At 34.6% G+C, this 19,208-nt stretch overlaps 1 protein-coding gene across 1 annotated transcript in view; it reads left to right on the plus strand.

The window, feature by feature from the left end:
• The window catches only part of LOC149411161 (serine protease snk-like), a 42,653-nt gene extending 23,534 nt beyond the window's left edge, over positions 1–19,119 (plus strand). The window contains exons 8-12 of the mRNA XM_089647647.1: positions 1,987–2,102; positions 2,333–2,497; positions 3,406–3,505; positions 4,545–4,697; positions 13,978–19,119. Of these exons, the coding sequence (XP_089503773.1) occupies positions 1,987–2,102; positions 2,333–2,497; positions 3,406–3,505; positions 4,545–4,697; positions 13,978–14,145 (702 nt within the window). The 3' untranslated portion in view covers positions 14,146–19,119. The remainder of the gene's footprint in view (positions 1–1,986; positions 2,103–2,332; positions 2,498–3,405; positions 3,506–4,544; positions 4,698–13,977) is intronic.
• The last annotated feature ends 89 nt before the right edge of the window (positions 19,120–19,208 follow it).

Below are 19,208 nucleotides of genomic sequence, written 5' to 3' on the forward strand. Positions count from 1 at the left end.
CTAATGATTTAATTAATTCCATTCCCCAAAATGTTTATATGCAAACATATGAAACTGCTTTCTGCGGTTTAAATCCCAATAAATCCACATAGATTTCACAGGTTATCCCATCTTTCATAGGTTCTATAAATTTGGCACATTATGGCGAATGATCGATCAAAACGTTTTTTCAAACTTGGCATAATATGCCAAAAATAACTCGATTGGTTAAGCATCAATATAACATCAAGAGCATTTTTATAAAAAGAGTTGAGCAAAATATGGACCATGGTATTATTTTTGACAGAAAGTAACTTTTATTACTTATATTAATGAAATAACTAACAAAGCCATGAAATTTTTGTTGTTTGTTTTTGGGGTGTTATGCCGTGTTGCGCTAACTCCTTCTTTAGCCGACGTTTCGGACAGCGTTGCAGTGTCCATCATCAGGGCAGATCCGGTAGATCCGAAGATGTGTAAATTTTGGTTGTCGAGTTTGTGCTTATTTATTTGTGGCCTGGGCCCGTCCAAGTGCGAAATGCCAACGGAATCAGCTGCTCTGGTTGTGACAAGGTTTATATAGGCCAGACAGAGCGGACGATTTCCAAAAGGATAGCAGAACATTTTCGTGCTTGTAAACTTGGCCACCCTGATAAATCGGCAATCGCCGAACATTTAATTGAAACCGGCCATTACTTTGGATTTGCTCCCGGGGTCCTGGGAAGACCCAAAACTTATAGATCACGCCTGATTATGGAGGCAATTGAAATCTACAAAAATCCATTTAATATCAATAGAGACGACGGAGCTAAGCTCAACAGCTCTTGGTATCCGGTAATTGACGGCTACACCAAAGCTAAACGCAAATAACATGTCTAAGTATACTTCAATACCATATAATAATACAATATAAAACCATTGCATTTATACCTTGATACTGGGTACATCTACTCTAACCGCTGTCAATCGGTTTTCTAATTCTAGAATTCGCCACAAGATGGCGCCACTTCCGTTGGCATTTCGCACGTGGATGGGCCCCAGGCTAACATAAATACTGTGCTTTCAGAATTCGCCACAAGATTTCGCCACTTCCGTTGGCATTTCGCACTTGGACGGGCCCAGGCCACAAATAAATAAGCACAAACTCGACAACCAAAATTTACACATCTTCGGATCTACCGGATCTGCCCTGATGATGGACACTGCAACGCTGTCCGAAACGTCGGCTAAAGAAGGAGTTAGCGCAACAAGGCATAACACCCCTAAAACAAACAACAAATATGCTTTTGGCCGTGAAAATCTAAAAACTTACCAAAGCCATGAAATGTTTTGGGTTTATTTTGAGGACGGTGAAAAGTTTCTAGTTAACGAATTAATTACCTTAATGGTTAGTACACACGCAAAGCTCACATCAACAGATAATATAAAGCACAATAGCGCTCGCCATACAATCCCATACAGACCCGACACACGTAAAAAGATAACGCGCTATAAGTGTGGTTCTGAACTTCGCTAACCGAATTTATTTTACGTAACCGCTCCCGACGCGATATTTGAAAAGTTATGCGTCCCCCTCTCCGCCGCAAAAAGGAGAGGGGGTCATTTTAATTACGGAGCTACCAACTAAGTTCCGTGTTCCCTTAGTAAAGTTGTCACTTTGACAGATGAAATTATGTTCCTCGGCCGCTCTCGAATTCAACTGACCCCCTCTCCTACCATAGGTACAAATATTTGATAGCGTCGTGTGTCGGTAGAAAAGATGATGCGCTGTACATTAACTTTTGATGTGAGCTTTGCGTGTGTACTAACCATAAGACTTATTTTCTACTATTGTTATTATATACAACTATTTATATTATTTTAATTATGTATCTGCTTATATCGCTCATACTCAGTTTATCATGTTAAATACTTACTTGAGAATAAATTTACGTAAAACAAAGTTTACATGTAAGTCTTCAAGGCGTGAATAAATAAATAAAATAATATAAGTTTTTATGCTCCCAGGCAGTGCTGGGTCGCGGAGACAGGAGCAACATCAGCTGGTCCTGCTACGGGAGCCTAGTGAGCGATCGCTGGTTGCTGGCCAGTGCTTACTGCTTGTCCCCCAATGCTTCCAGCAGGTGAGCTTATTCGAAGAGACCAATAAAAAGTTGAGCGAAATCTGGATGATGACTCTAAACCTATTGGTATCACTAACATTATTTCTGAACTTCCTTGCGTACTGAAAAATATAGATATGTATGTTGTAAAAATTAAATATGTTATTCTTTAGTGGGGTTACTGTCCAAACTCGCTATTAACTGTAATTTATAAGTTATCTGGAAATATTCTTTTCGCTTTCATTTTTCAGTTTATTTGACCCCGAACTAGTGGGTCTGGGAGGGGTATGGGAAGGAGACTTCGACTACACTGCTGACGTAGTGCACTCCATCATCAGGAAGGTTCCTCACCCGAACTTCAATCGCGAAGTGTCTTCCAGGTACAACGACATTTCCCTGGTGGAGATGGACAGGCCGTAAGTGTTTTTACTTTCATTCCCGCATTCAACCTGTTACTCACCACCTATCCTTTTTTGCACATACCTATCAGTGGCTGTCCGTGACTTTTCAGTAAGCTAGGGTGGTAAGATTGAAAAATACAACATTACTGATGGTTGTAGTTGAAAATGTATTATGGAAATCTTCATACAAAAAAAAAGTATATATTTTCAACAATATCATAATCAACAACATCAATAATGCAATCTTACCATTCTAGGTCACAGAGTGTAGCTGACAATTGCAACAAATGTCAACCAGCCTGTTGTGCAGTGATTACCTGATTAAGTAATCCCTTAGTGCCCTTAATATCAATCCTCCTTCCCAAATCCATTGTTCACCTCGCTATTCCATAGTTGCGCCAATTTCAAAACCATAATATTGATAATAATAAAATATTGCGACTATGTGGAATATTCAGTCGAAGATCTTAATTATACCTTTTCAATGGACTTACTAAACTTGAGCGACTTATCATCAAGGCGTACAATGACTGATTTAGTTTGTCTTTTCAAAATAGTGTATAGCAGATTAGACGCCATGGATTTAAGGCGATGCTATACGTAGTAATGCAAAATCATGTGTTTTTGTTACACTAGCACAGTGGTCGGCAAACTTATTGGCCAAAGAGCCAAATATGTACATTACAACGATTCAAAAAAATTCTGAGAGCCAAATCTGTTTTTTAATTTAGTAAACCTTTGTTATAATTTTAGACCTTCATTAAGTTACGGGTACACTGAATAAAACGTGATTTCACCCTTAATAAAAATTTATCCGTTGATAGACAATAATATGAAAGTAAGGTACCTATACATAAATTTAAATCATGTCAATGACTGACTACCCAGCTACCCAGGAACTAGAGTTGTGTTCGATATTTCAGGGTGGTCTTTACTAGAAACATCCTTCCGGCCTGCCTGCACGCTGGAGGGGCCCTGCCCAATGGCGCGGGTGGTCTGATACTGTTTGGATGGGGCTCTAGGGTGAGTGTTGTACCCACACTGCGTCCTTTTTTCCACCCAAGAAGGTCTGTGTATCCGGAAGATTGGCGCGTTAACTTGGCCAGTCCTTGAGTAACTGATTTTGTTATGTAATTTAGTATCGTCGGCAAATTGCAATACATTAACATCTTTAAAGCAGTTGACTATGTCGTTTATAAAAACAAGAAATAAAACTGGATCAAGATTTCTATCTTGCGGTACGCCACTAGTGGCGAAAAATGATTTTTATATATAAGATTTAATTTTCTCAAATAAGGTTCTACCAGATAAGTAACTATTTAACCAGCTGATACTGATACTAACCATGATTTGATATATCAACGCTAGTAAAACTGATTAAAATAGTTAAAATAGCAGCACAGCACGAAACACGATCACAAAATCAAATATATTTATCGTCATCTACTTACACGACCAAATTTGGAATTAACTCCTTACAATACATTGCACATAAACAATATAACGCATTACCTAGTAATTTAAAACTTCCGGCAACGAACAAAAAAACATTGACAAAAGCTCTTAAAAGATATTTCCTTAGCAGTTTCATTAATGACTAACACAATCTTTCTCTGGTACTCCATAAAAACATCTGCGTTTATTTATTTTAATGTATTTTATTTATTTGCCTTGTCCTTTCTAATGTTGTCTTTCCCGAAATGAGTTTTACAAACTCATTGGGAATAATACATTATTACTTTGTTATCATTTTGTAATGTATTATCTTGTAATAAAAAAAATATATATTAAAGTAAATAATAAGACAAGGAGTCACTTTGCAATATTTTCCGTAAATGAGCGACGAGTAGGGTATTTGGAGTTATTAAAGTTAATAATTTGAGGGTGATTTCTGTTTACTTGTCATTTGTACAGTAAGAGCAATAATTAATTATTAGGATTTTTTTTTAAATATGTTACTTGTTTTGTTTGAAACATAAATCAGAGGAGAACTTAATATAATAGTCAACCTCCCGTGTGGAGTTAACGTCTCTGTTACCTAACCGTGTCTTACTTATTACAGATGGGTGTGAAAATAATCCGTCCTGCAGAGTGCAATGAAGCATTTCCTGAAGACCCATTCATAAGAGTCAGTCACGAAGATAGGAGGTCCCAGGTGTGCGTCCGCTCCACCACTCCAGCTCGGGGTTTAAACGCCAGCTTCTTGGACTGTGGGGTAAGTATCTCGCACAGAGTGGGATAAATTTCCCAGGAACTAGACATGTAACTAGAGTAGGGTATCATAGCATGTGGAAGAGCAAACACTGCCGCCATTGATCCAATCTCCAAAGCTCAGAAACATATAATAAAGATTATCCTCAAACTACCGATCACAAGCACCTCGGTTAGGAAAATCTGTGTTATGGACAATAGGCAACTTTATGCCAAAAAAATACTAGCATACCTCTTCAAACACAAAAATACTTTTGACAATGTCCAAACTGCTCGTGATACTAGAACCAAAGAACATAAACTCTTACTAATCCCTTTCGCTAAAACAACTTTAGACCAGAGAAATTTTAGAAATTTTATTTTGCAACAAGGCTATATAATGCTTTCCCACTAGCCATTAGACTGAACACAATTTAAAAAATATATAAAACAGACACCAAGTCTTGGATCATCAACCAAGATCAAAAGTTTTATAAAAACCCCTTTATGTACTCCAACTAGATGTTGATTAACCAATTTATCATTTATTATTATTATTTTTTATAATTTTCACATTGTCATTTAATGTCTCGATACAGCTATATCCTAGTGAGATAGACATCGGAAAACACCGCTAAAAAATCTTTATATTAATAATATTTTTTTTTTAAACAAAAGCAAATTTAATAATTTGATAACAACAACAACATTTAAAACAGTGCGCACGTCAAATAATCGCTCCACAAAAATCGCTCAAATTCATAGTTAAAATCTCACCAAAATCAAACAACCGACGGTTGGTGTTTACCTGTAAAACCAGTGAAGTGATTCATCCAATTTAGTTTAGTCTAAACGGCCTAGTCATTACAATTTTAAGTGATTAAAGTGACAATTTGAAGTGACAGTGACCGGCTTGCAAACTCAATCAAAACCTTTTATTACAACAAATACAAACGGACCTGTGCCCTCACATTTAATATTATAATTATTTATCGATACGTCACAGGCGGTCAGTAGCCTGGTGGTATAAACGTTTCGCCAATACTCTCCGTGGAATACGGGAAGTCAGTTCAAACCCCACAGTTTCCAAAAAAAAAAAAACTTTGCTGCTTTTTTTTTTCAACCGCATTTTTTTGGTTCTTTTAAATTTAATTTTAATCTGCATTGTAACGTGTAATATTTTTGAAACCCTATTAAAAAAAATAGAGCATCTAATTGAACAATAAACTTATTTTTAAAAATCCACAATGAGCACCACCAGAGGCAAGACAACCATTCTGGATAGCGAAGATAAAATTATACAGTTCCTAGAAAAAAAATGGACGTAATGAAAAAAGACATAATGTCTCAAATAGCATATCAAAACACTGAAAACCAAAAAAACATCGATAGCTTAAAAAAAGATATGTCGGAAATTATAGAAAAAAAATTCTCTGCTGAATTAAAAGATGTAAAAAACCTCAAGAACCAGCTGTGCGAACTCACCAAGACCATTGACTTTCTTTCACTAAAAATTGATGACTATGAAGTAGAGAGAAATAAACTCCACAAAAAAATCAAGGAAGTGGAAAAAGAAAACAAAAATTTAAAATCTGTTGTAAATCAATCTCTACAAAATTGCCTTGAAACATCGCTCGAAATCAACGGAATCGAAACTAAAAAAGAAGAAAATCCTAAAATACCTATAGAATCCATCTTTAAAAAAATAGGGTGTGAAGATTTACTAAATAATAATTCCATAATAAACATTTACACCAACTCACTAAAGAAATGTATAACAATAAAGATGGCTACAAAAGAATTGAAAGACAGGATCCTTTCCCAAAAAAAGAAAGCGGGATATTTCTCCGCCAAAGATATAAATCACTCCACCTCGATAAACCCTATCTACATAAATGAAAAGCTGACGCCACAAAACAAGCAATTACTCTGGCTAGCGAGAGCAACAAAATCAATGGCATACCAATATGCGTGGACGAAAAACGGGAACGTCCTTCTCCGTAAAAATAAGGATTCACCAATAATATATGTCAAAGATGCGAGCGACATTCCACTCCAGTAACCGTGCCTCACTTCTACAACTTCTTTGGATACCTCCCGGACTCAATAAAAATGGCCTCCTTAGAAGTATATAGCATCCCGGAAAACCATGAATGCGAAAATTATCAAGACCTGAACTCAATCTTCGAAGACACATCTTTCAATGTACTAAATATGAACATCAGAAGTATTAGAAAACATTTTGATGAGTTCTGTATCCTTTTAAACTCGTTATCTTTCCAAATTGATTTTATATCTCTTACCGAAACGCAAATGCGCGAATGTATCCCTTTCAGCCTACCAAACTATATTTCTTTTTCAATTCCAGCTAGACACACCTCTCATGATGGCATTACCATATTTTATAATGTACATTCTATATCTAATATTAACATTGTCCGCCCAAATTTCAAATATTCAAATGCTGTCCACGCAACCTTTACCTCTCAAGGAAAAAAGTATTCTATTTTGTCAGCTTACCGCTCTCCCTCATTATCCACAAATTTGTTCATACACGAAATTAAAACTTTTATTGACGAACATAGCTCAAATCAATTTGATTTTTCATTTTTAATGGGAGACATTAATATAAATATACAAAACGCAATACTAAATCCATCTGCAAACGAATACTTAAACTTACTGTACACCAAAGGTTACCTATCTTACCTGAACAGTACTACTAGGCCCAATCATCCTAATGATTCATGTCTTGATCACATATTTCTGAAAGCAAAAAAAAAATACCCAAATAGATCTGCTACCTTAAAAATTGACATTACAGACCACTATCCCACCTTCTACGGTCATTGCGTTATAAATTCTCCCAGAAACATCGATCCCAATAACCAGCAGGAAATAAAAACAAAAATTAATTACCTATCACTAGACATATCACTAACAACCGAAACATGGGATTCGGTGCTTTCTAATAACGACCCTAATATGTCTCTAAATAACTTTTATGAAATTATTCAAAACCACATTGAAAAATGTTATGAACAAAGAAAACCACCTAAAAGTAAACATAGACACATAAAACCATGGATCACACGTGGTCTAATAATATCAATACATCATAGAAATAAACTATTCAAATCTTACAAAACTTACGAAAACCATTGCATAACCAACAATGAAACACAAAATTACAGCAAAAGGAACCATTATATTATATATAGAAATTACCTTAATACTCTTATAAAAAAATGCAAACAACAGTACTATTCTGAACAACTCCAAAAAGCACAAAACGACTCACGAAAAACATGGAACATCATAAATGAGATCTCAAACAGGAAACAAAAGGATCACAAAATTCCCCAAAAAATTGTAACCGAACATAATATAATCTTAGAGAATGCTGAAGATATTGCAAACAATTTCAATCACTTTTTCACAAACATTGCATCTACCCTAATAGACAATAACCCTTCTCTTAGCTTACACTCTCAGAATGTATTCTCAGACTATTTAGAGACTAAAAATTCTACCTCTGAACTATCTGAATTCATGGAAATTACAGAAGTTGAAATCTCAAACCATATTGATAACATAAGCGTTAGGTCTGCAAATCGTCCTGATAACTTAAGTAATGCTACAATTAAATCCATAAAACAACATATAATCAAACCACTACATCATATATTTAACGCATGTATCAGTAAGAGTATTTTCCTGGATTTATTTAAACTTGCGAATATCATTCCAATACACAAATCAGGACCTCGATGTAAAACAGACAACTACAGACCAATCACCTTAACTTCTCAATTGTCCAAGATATTAGAAAAATGTATAAAAAAACGAATCATCGATTTTCTGGAATCTCATGCACTCCTATCAGCTAACCAATATGGCTTTAGAACCAAACTCGGCACTGACGATGCTATATTTAATTTAACCAATAGAATTTATTCTAACCTAGACTCAAATATTAAAACCCTAACAATTTTTTTAGATTTGAAGAAAGCCTTTGACACAGTCAACCATAGTACTCTCTTAAATAAAATATCCAACATTGGAATTAAAAATAAATGTCTCATGCTTTTACAAAATTACATTTCGAATCGACAACAATGTACAAAAATTGGAATGTGTTTGAGCAATTTTGATACAGTAAAACACGGTGTTCCACAAGGGACTGTATTAGGGCCGCTACTCTTTTTAATCTATATAAATGATTTATGTAACATTGTTATACCTGGTAATATTTTCTCATTTGCTGACGATACTGCAATAACAGTCCAAGGAAATACATGGGAAGACACAACTAATAAGGCTAACAAATGTATTACTATTGTCAAAGAGTGGCTAGATAGAAACTTTCTTACTTTAAATTATGAAAAAACTCTCTGTATTCCTTTCTATAACACACTGAAGTCAGCTCCCAAAACTAATCTTAATTTAAGATTTCATAATGTAAATTGTAACCTTACCGCATGCACAAACTGTAAAGAGATGAAATCAGGAAAAAATATTAAGTACTTAGGTGTAACCATAGATTCTCAACTAAAATGGACCAGCCATATAGAAAAAACTGTTAACAAACTGAGATATTTAAATTATATTTTTAAAAGAATGTGTAATATAGTTAATATAAAAACCATAAAATTAGTTTATGATGCACTAGTTCATTCATCTATTTCCTATGGAATAATTGGTTGGGGAGGAAGTTACAATAATCATCTCAAACCATTAGAAATTGCCCAAAAATCAATAATTAAGATTATGTACCAGAAAAGTAAATCTTATCCCTCCAAACAATTGTTTAGGGAAACCGATATTTTGGACCTTAGACAAACCTATAGTTTTCAATGTCTTAAATTTATCTACAAGCACCCAAACAATTTTATTAAAAATTCTAATCGTTCCAGTCGAAGATGTGGCGCCTGTGAGTATGTTATACCCCACTGTAAAACTAGACAGGCCCAGAGACACATTAGTTTTATTGCTCCAAAAATCTATAATTCAGTATGTTCAACCCTTAAAGAGACCACTCGTCAAAATCTTCATTCATATAAAAAATATATCAAAACTTGGCTCAAAACAGCCAAAATAGATATTTTTTTCTTATAAGTTATTAACAAAGCCATTAATTATACTTACAACTAATTAGCTTTAAGAGTAGATATATAATAAAGTCTGCTATGTGTTTGTTGTATCAATTAATACTTGTTGTACCAATTAATATTCATTGAGCACTTAAATATTTTTGGAATTTTAGTAAAAAGTAACTGAAATTACGGTAAAATCAATCACCATGTACAATATTTTATTTTTATTTAAACCACTGTTTTAAATATCCACATACAAATAATAATGCCCACGCACAGGCCTCGCCTTTGTGGGATTTTTTTTGTTACTCTCTTTTATTTTTTGTTATTATGTATGTACCTGTATATATATGTATCAAAAATTTTTTCAATAAAACGAAAAAAAAAAAAAATAATAATAATAGAGAAGACGTCGGAGATACAACGAGATTTTGCAACATATTTATTTAAAATTCGGATACTAGAAAGTTAATTCTGCCATTGCGGTGTGGGGGAGGAGACTCTTGATCATGTCTGCAGTTGAAAAAATTATCCTTCTTTTGAAGGCAAATATCATTTGCTTATTTAAATCAGCCACCAGTCTGCCCTTAGTATTTCGTATATGTGTCTCTCAACAATTCTCGCGTTTTTTCAGTTCTATATAAGTTCATAGACTTGAATAACTTCAATTAGCCCAGTCAATGAAGGTTTTGTGTCGGAACTAATTCCCCGGAAGCTGAATTTTTCACAGATGTTAGAAGACCTTTAAACATGTATTTTTACAAAAGTCCCCGACTTTCCCCCTTGTGCTTCCTTCCCCACCCCCTCTTAAATATATTTTTCAAAGCCTTTCGGTATACGCTAATATCTCCTTAATGGTTTTATTAAATAAGATTATTTATTTTTGGTTCAGTTTCTAATTAGCTATTCTAAAAATTGTATTCTATCATTTTTGCGAGAAAAGCTATACAATCTCTACAATTTATTAGTAAAGGAAAAATATCAGTTTTTAAAATAATATTTCAGAATATATTTGCACACAACTTTTTTCTGAGCCTGTTAACTTTTTTCTGAGCCTGTTAGCTATAAAATAATATATATAATGATGGGTTTTAATTTATAACAAGGCACGTAGGCTGTTAATAAGGAGCACGGCGCGCGGCGGCTCGAACGCGCAGCGGTTCGCGGCGCAGCGAGAAATTACTAAAACTTAAGGAAAGTAATGATTAATTCATGTGTTTGCTTTATTTTAATAACAAATTCATCTAACGTTGAAGAGTTTTATTATTATTTAGCAGTTTTAGTTCGGAGGGGAGGGGGGAATATAAATATTTTCCCCTACCCAACCGCCGTGCCCTGGTCTGGCTAAAAACTGATATTATGTTGTATGATTGTTTGTAACTTATTATTTAAATAAAGTTATGTGAAAAAAATACCTACGACAGCGTGGGACTACCCTTTCACCACATAAAAATATTGCAGACTTATGTTATGGCGAAGTTCTAAAAATTCTTTTGTGGAAATTCTCACTTGTTTTATTATGTGCACCCAGTGCCGTCTTAAACTAGGCTGGGGCCCTTGGGCACACGAGAATTTGGGGCCCTTTTCCTATCAGACTGAAAGTTTAACCTGTCATGGGTCGGGCCTGATGGGGCCCCCTTCCTTTCCCTTTCCCTAACAAAGCACCACTTTGAATTTTAAATTGAATGTTTTGTGGATTAATTTTGAGCTATCATATATTTTATTGACCGAAACACATTCCTAGAACAATAAAATATGTACCAAAACAACATTAATTGCGTTAATTTGATAAATTGATAGGTTTTACGATGTTTTCGTCAAGTATCACGCATCAAATTTGCATCGCGGCAAATTTGACATTTCGATTCCAAAGATAAATTATTTAAAAATATTCTGGTGTTGCCAGGTGAAAGAAACTAGTGGCTATATCATCAATGATGTTGGCGCAAGCGATTCTGACCTTGTTCTTTATACAAATTCTGTACACAGAAGGGTCAAAATCGCATTCAAAATTTTTTCCGCGCGCATGTTCACACACCGCCCGCATTATCGCGTTTCGCGAGAGAAATTGTCAGTCCTTCGGGGCCCCCTGAGAATGGGGGCCCTGGGCACGGGCCCCGTGTGCCCTTATAGTAGAAGACGGTATTGTGTGCACCTATCAACAATAAAATACCGAAACAACAAATCACTTCAAATAGTGCATAGATCTAAAATGGTTTACTTTCAAACAGGCTCCTTAAAATATACCTTAAAAAATATTATAATGACAAAACGGTTTGTAAATTATATTATATACTTATCAATATTATCTATGACAAAATTAGGTAAATATTCAAATAATTTTCTAGTCTAGAGAGTCTTCCATTTCTACGTCATACTGGGGTGTGTTCAGACATGATAATCCGTTACGGTTGTAGCACATGGCAGAGCAGGTAAATCCAGATTTCCAGAATCAGTTTACGCGTCACATTTTTGCTTATTTCACATAACTTTATTTAAATAATAAGTTACAAACAATCATACAACATAATATCAGTGTTTAGCCAGACCAGGGCACGGCGGTTGGGTAGGGGAAAATATTTATATTCCCCCCCTCCCCTCCGAACTAAAACTGGTAAATAATAATAAAACTCTTCAACGTTAGATGAATTTGTTATAAAAATAAAGCAAACACATGAATTTATCATTACTTTCCTTAAGTTTTTGTAATTTCTCGCTGCGCCGCGAACCGCTGCGCGTTCGAGCCGCCGCGCGCCATGCTCCTTATTAACAGCCTACGTGCCTTATTATAAATTAAAACCCATCATTATATATATTATTTTATAGCTAAAAATATTGTCTACAAGTTTTGTTGATTTATTTTTTTTCATTAACAAGCTCAGAAAAAAGTTATGTGCAAATATATTCTGAAATACTATTTTAAAAACTGATATTTTTCTTTTACTAATAAATTGTAGAGATTGTATAGCTTTTCTCGCAAAAATGAAAGAAAACAATTTTTAGAATAACTAATTAGAAACTAAACAAAAAATAAATAATTTGATTTAATAAAACCGTTAAGGAGATATTAGCGTATTCCGAAAGACTGTGAAAAATATATTCAAGAGGGGTTGGGGAAGGAAGCACAAGGGGGAAAGTCGGGGACTTTTGTAAAAATACATGATTAAAGGTCTTCTAACATCAGTGAAAAATTCAGCTTCCGTGGAATTAGTTCCGACATTGGGTCTTTTTTCCCTTCATTGACTGGGCTAAATGTATGATATGTATCTATCTATCTCAACGGCACAAAGCACTCTTTTTAGAGTGAATTGCCCTATACAAAAAAATATATTTCACAAGGATTCATTAGTATACTTCAGTCATGTAGTTTGGTGGGCGTAACTCCCAGGTGTGCGTTTGCTCCACCACTCCAGTTGTGAGTTTAAATGCCAGATACCCGAACTGTGGAGTAATTACCTCACACTGAGTGTGCTGCAGTATTTCCCAAAGATTCATTAGCAAACTTCAGTTATGTAGTTTGGAACTTCCAGGAGCGCGTTTGCTCCATCACTCCAGATCTGGGCTTGAACGCCAGATACCTGGACTGTGGAGTAAGTACCTCGCACAGAGTGTGATGAAGTATTTCCCATTTTACATTAATTAGCAAACTTCAGTGATGGATTAACGAGCTCCCAGATGTGCGTCCATGCCACAACTTCTACTCGCCATTAGCCAGGCCCACACGAGGAGCTTTGTGATACTGATGCAAGTCCAGGAGTTAACTCCGTTACCTGCTAATGATATAGCAAAGTACCTAACCCCACAGTCCAGCTAACTTTCTAAACGTAGACATGTATGTTGAGGTAAGTATATAGAGTAACGAAGAATACACGAAATGCGATGTTGACGTGTTTCTAGATCCATGGTTGACCATTCTATGCTTAAATTTGAAAGATTTTTCAAATGAGTTTCATCATCATTATGCAATTTTAATTTCGGTCAAATGTGATAGCGATATCAGATGGTCCGGTAATTTTATTGTAAAAGAGACATAGCGTATGCTACACGGGCTAGAACCGAAAAGTGCTAGGTCAGAGACGTTGGTTACCATTCAAATCAATATGGAAGACATTCATTTCTAGTGTATATGTGTTCATGGCACTTGCGCAGAGTGCCATTAATCAAATGATTCATTCAATGAAAGCCTAATGTAAATGCGTGTGTCAACAGAGTTACGCCTTCGGGGCCCCCATGACGGTGTTCAACTGGGACCAGGTGGCTTGTACGCGGCTGTTGGTGGGGCTGCACGCATACCGCAGGGACAGTGAGCCCTGCTCACATCTGATCACACGCGTTGCCCCCTTCGTGCCCTGGATAGAGAGTGTCGTGTGGCCCTAGCTCCAGCGCCAGTGCCTGTCTTCTCTTTATTTATGTTGGCCTTGAAGAAATAATGGTTATGCCAACTTTTGCCGCATCCATTTTACCTTTGCCAGATGAAAATTTATGTTTACAACCGATCTCGGGTAAACTAGACTATGAATGCCCTCAGAAAACTTCAATGTATGAAATATTGTTAATTTATTACAAATCTGGTCAAATTATTCGTTTTCCTGTTAAAAACAGGACTGCTGGCCTTTGTCTTTATCAAACGAGTGTTTGTTTTCTAATGTAGCGATGCTGCGATATTCATGTAATATATAATTTATTTATCGTTTCTTTACAATGTATCTTTTTTTTAAGAATTTTTAACCTCACTAGGACAAGCCTGTGTTGAGGTAAATAATTTTACAAAATATAAAAAAAATAGTACAAAGATTATAAGAGATTTAAAATAGTACAAATAGTAAAAAAAATCATTCAAATATTAAGATAACAATATTGTTACATTGACGTTTCTACGAATTGGATACCTACATGGTACCTATCAGCCTATTCATTACAATATAATGCTGTAAACATGTAGGGTGACCATGACATTTAATTGCAATAAAAATGTAACAAACTATTATTTTTAAAAACAGAGAAGAAAGAAAGAGATAAAAAAATTACATTAAAAATTAAAGGATAAAAAAAATAAACGTATTCAAAATATTATGCCACAATTTAAATGGACAAAGATGAAAGAATATGTTGGAAATCCTCGGATGGCAGAAATAATTTAACATTCTTTTTAAATGTACACAAGGAATTTGACGATTTAATGTGATCTGGAAGGCTATAAAATAGTATAGAACAAATAATGTCTCTGCCCAAATGAGGATTTAGGGTGAATTGCCATAAAGTTTAGACCAGAGCCAGTTCTTGTAGTACGAATTTGTTGCGTTCTTTTCGCAGAACTAATATTGTTAAAAAATCTGCATAGCGTTTGTATGATAAATAGTTGTTTTAAATTAATGATATTAAATTCCTTATAGAGTAACTGTGTAGGATATGTAAATTTTTTCTTGTACATAACTTTGAGAATCAGTTTTTGGGCAATATTAAGTGGTTCTATTACAGTCTTCAGGCGGGAACCCCAGCACACTATATTATACAAAAGTAGACACTGAATTATAGCAAAATACACTGTTTCTAATTTTTCCTTGTCTAGTACATGTCTGAGATCTTTAAAAATATAGATAAGTCTCCTAACTTTATTTACTAACATTTCGACATGATCATTTCACATCGAAAATTTATCAATTTTTACCCCCAGGTATTTGAGGCTGTCTACACTTTCCAAGGGGTTGCAGTTACACGATTGCACACAATTATGAGAGGTAGATGGCTGACTTTTATAAGAAATGCTAAAAGTGATATATTTGGTTTTTTGTGTATTTAAAGTTAAAATATTATTACTCAGATAATTATTAACTACTCCTAAACCTGTATCACATTTTTCAAAAGTTTCACTCCTATTTTAACCCTAAAATATTAAGGCAGTGTCATCTGCAAAACTAACAATGTTACCTGGAATTTTTAGACTGCATAAATCGTTTATATAAATAAGAAATAATATGTGCCCGAGTACACTACCTTGTGGTACTCGAAATGAGATAGATTTACTATCGCTTAAAATTTTATTTATTTCTACTTGCTGTGTTCTATCACTAAGGTAAGATCTGAACCAACCCATAGCTGTATTATTAATGCCTAAAGATAATAATTTCTTAAGAAGCAACTCGTGGGAAACCGTATCGAAGGCCTTTGATAAGTCTAAAAATACCGCTATAGCTTTGTTGCCATAGTCCAGTGCGTTTATGACTTTGGTCAATACCTTTAATATAGCATCACTCGTACTTCTGTTCTCTCTGAAACCAAATTGGTTGTGGGAGAGTATTTTGTATTTTTCTAAAAATGATACTAATCTTGACTTAGCCAGTCTTTCTATTATTTTTGAGAGAGTATTGAGCAAAGATATTGGTCTGTAATTATTAACATTTTCGTGATCTCCACCTTTGAAAAGAGGTATAATCTTGGCATTTTTACAGTGAGAAGGAAATATGCCATTCTTAAAACTAAGATCAACAATATGAGTTATAGGACCAGCTAACTCGTAAACATGCTGTTTATACACCATGATACTTAAGCCATCGATATCACAGGAAAAAGACATTTTTAATTCATTAATAACTTTAGTAACTTCAAAAATACTAGTAGTTTTAAATTTAAAACTATCTCCTGTAACTTGAGTACCAGGTATAAAATTGTTAACAAAATACATTTCGTTGGTTTTATTATATATTAGCACTGCACAAGTTTTTTGCGTATGTAGGACCAATATCACTGAAGAAGTTATTAACATGGTTGGTAATTATATGTGGATCCTCCTCTAATGAGATAATTTTGTTATTGATTACTAATTTTTTTATGGACACTTGCTCCTTTTGAATATTTATGGCTTCCTTTATAATCTTCCACTGTTGATTGTCATTACCGTTGACTTTATCCAGTTTCCTTCTGTAATACGCTTGCTTTGTATATTTTATAATTTTTGTACACCAGTTTCTGTATCTCTTATAATAAGCCAGCAGTTGGATGTTATTAAACTCTCCTCGACATTTGTTGTGCAGTTTGTCGCGGGTTCTAAGGCATTTGATAATTCCATCATTTATCCAAGGTTTTAAGTATTTGATGTTATGTTTTACACTTTGTACCGACGAGCAACTTTCCACATGCATTTTTAAACATTTTCAGTAGCTAAATTAACATCTTGCGATGACAGGACTGACTGCCACGATTCTTCCTTTAATTTAGCCTTCAAAAGATTGTTACATATTTATGACGGTTTAGATTTTTTCATTTTCCTTTGCTATTTTCTTTTGTCTAAAGCTCATAAATTTCAGCAATATCGCATCATGATCTGTTATGTCAGTAGTGAAGACAGCTCCCTGTGGTTCAAATTTAGATTTTACCATAGTGTGATCGATGCAACTAGAAACAGTAGACAAAACTCTTGTAGGTGAAATTATAATTGGCTTTAAGCCGTGAAAAGCCAAAAGTGAGAGGTATTTTTGAGTTTATATACTGTTCAAATCTAATGTATTAATATTTATACTACCACATAAAATGATTTCCCTATTTTGTATAGATGTAGAATCAAGCAGGACACACAGTGATTCAAGGAAACTATCTATATGAGTCTGGGACGGAGATCTGTAAATGGCTATTAAACATATATTATTCGATATCTGCATTCTTAAGCAGTTTGCTCAAGGGAAAACAATTTCCTCAACAGTCGCCTGAAAATTTTGTTTCACGTAGGCAACTACACCATCGTTTTGCAAATAGTTATTATTTTTGTTGTAAACTGTATATCCGGGGATGCTAGGTATGTTTATCAAATCTTTTAGCCAAGCTTCTGTAAAAACTAATACCTCAGGACGATGTTCTATGCCATCAAGAATAGTTATGGTTTCATCAAAGTTTTTACTTAAACTTCTAATGTTCAAACAAAGTAAAAAAAAGTTTGAATGTTTCAAAAAATTGTTGCAAGTAAATGAATCTTTAATTGTTAAATTAGGTTCTGTATTGTCATCCAAATCAATGTTTTTTTCCTAAATCGATATCCATTTTTAATACATTAAATATTGTCGGTGCCTTTTACCATTCAACTTCTATATTCTATTGACGTCATCTTCGTGTTTTATTTCTCTGTTTTTTTTCCTTCATCTTCTTTCATTAGAATGGATCCATTTTTAAACCAAATATATTTGTATTTTAATTCTCTGCCCTTTAATTTGGCTTTCCAAAGCAGTTCTTTAAAATAAGGAGATAGCGATTCTCCTAGGAATATCATTTTCTCACGGTTAGAGGTCACCTTCTTGTTTGCCAATAATTTTTTGATCTTGTTTCTGAATTTCTAATTTTTAAGAGATTTTTTTTCGGATGACCTGTTCTTCTGTCATATTGTCTTATTGCTGATGTAATATCCTCTGTACTTTTTTTATTTCTCTGTTCTCTTTTGGATATTAGCACTTTTTATTAGGTTTAAAGCAGTTACTTTGGGATGTTCATCTGTTTTTTCTTCAATTCCTGTTATTTCAATACAGTTATCGTGGTTCGACTGTTCTAAACAAGCCAGTCTGGTTTCTAGATGTTTAATAATTTTACTTTTATTTTTAAAATCATTTTTTAAGCTTTCGACTTCTCCTTTAACTTCATTAATGGAGTCCAAACGAATTATAATGTCATCATACTTTTGACAAATAAATTCGGTAGTTTTTTGAAATTCCGACAATTTTTTTTCAATGTTTTCGAGTATTTAGGTTTTGAGTTTCTCCAGCTTTGTGTCTACGAAAGATGCAAATTTAGTAAAAGTATCTTCTTCTGGACTAGTGTCTTCGGGGGCAGTGTTGATTTAGTTTTTGGATCTTGTAAATGTATTTAGAGTATCTTGTTGTTAAGAGCTTGTTTTTTTGTTGGAACTCATGGTCACCCTCGCAGTAGTTTTGGTAGAAACAATAAGATGCGCAAGCGCCGTCCCAGCGAAACAAGCAAGTCGAATGGCCCGAGTTTGAAAGATGGCGGTGGAGTAGGCCAATCACAAGAGATTCACTTATACAGTAAACAGATGTCAACTTCACCGTTACTATTTCGCGATGTTAATAATTTATAAATCACTTGAGTAATCTCGCTTCAACTAAATGTCGCAACTGACTCGAATTGAACCTTTCACCGATATACACAATTAAGCCAAGTTTTCAACGGGTCACTCTTACTGTGTGCTACTTTGATGTCTTGGTATAGCACATTGATTAATGTCTCGCCTATACAAAAAGCATCGTAACAGGAATACTCCAGACAATGCGAACCATTATATTCTACGTACCTACCTGTCTCCAGGCGACTGACGTCTAGAGCTACCTACGAAAATACGTTGCGAGTTGGTCTAGCACAGGGCTGTCCAAACCACGGCCCGCGGGCCGTGGTTTGTGGTTTAGATTATTGCGGCCCATTGAACCTTTTTTTAACCGACTTCA

This window comes from Hesperophylax consimilis, chromosome 26, assembly GCF_061612785.1.
Source record: "Hesperophylax consimilis isolate HC1 chromosome 26, BYU_Hcon_1.0, whole genome shotgun sequence".
In the NCBI taxonomy this organism is placed as follows: Eukaryota; Metazoa; Arthropoda; class Insecta; order Trichoptera; family Limnephilidae; genus Hesperophylax; species Hesperophylax consimilis.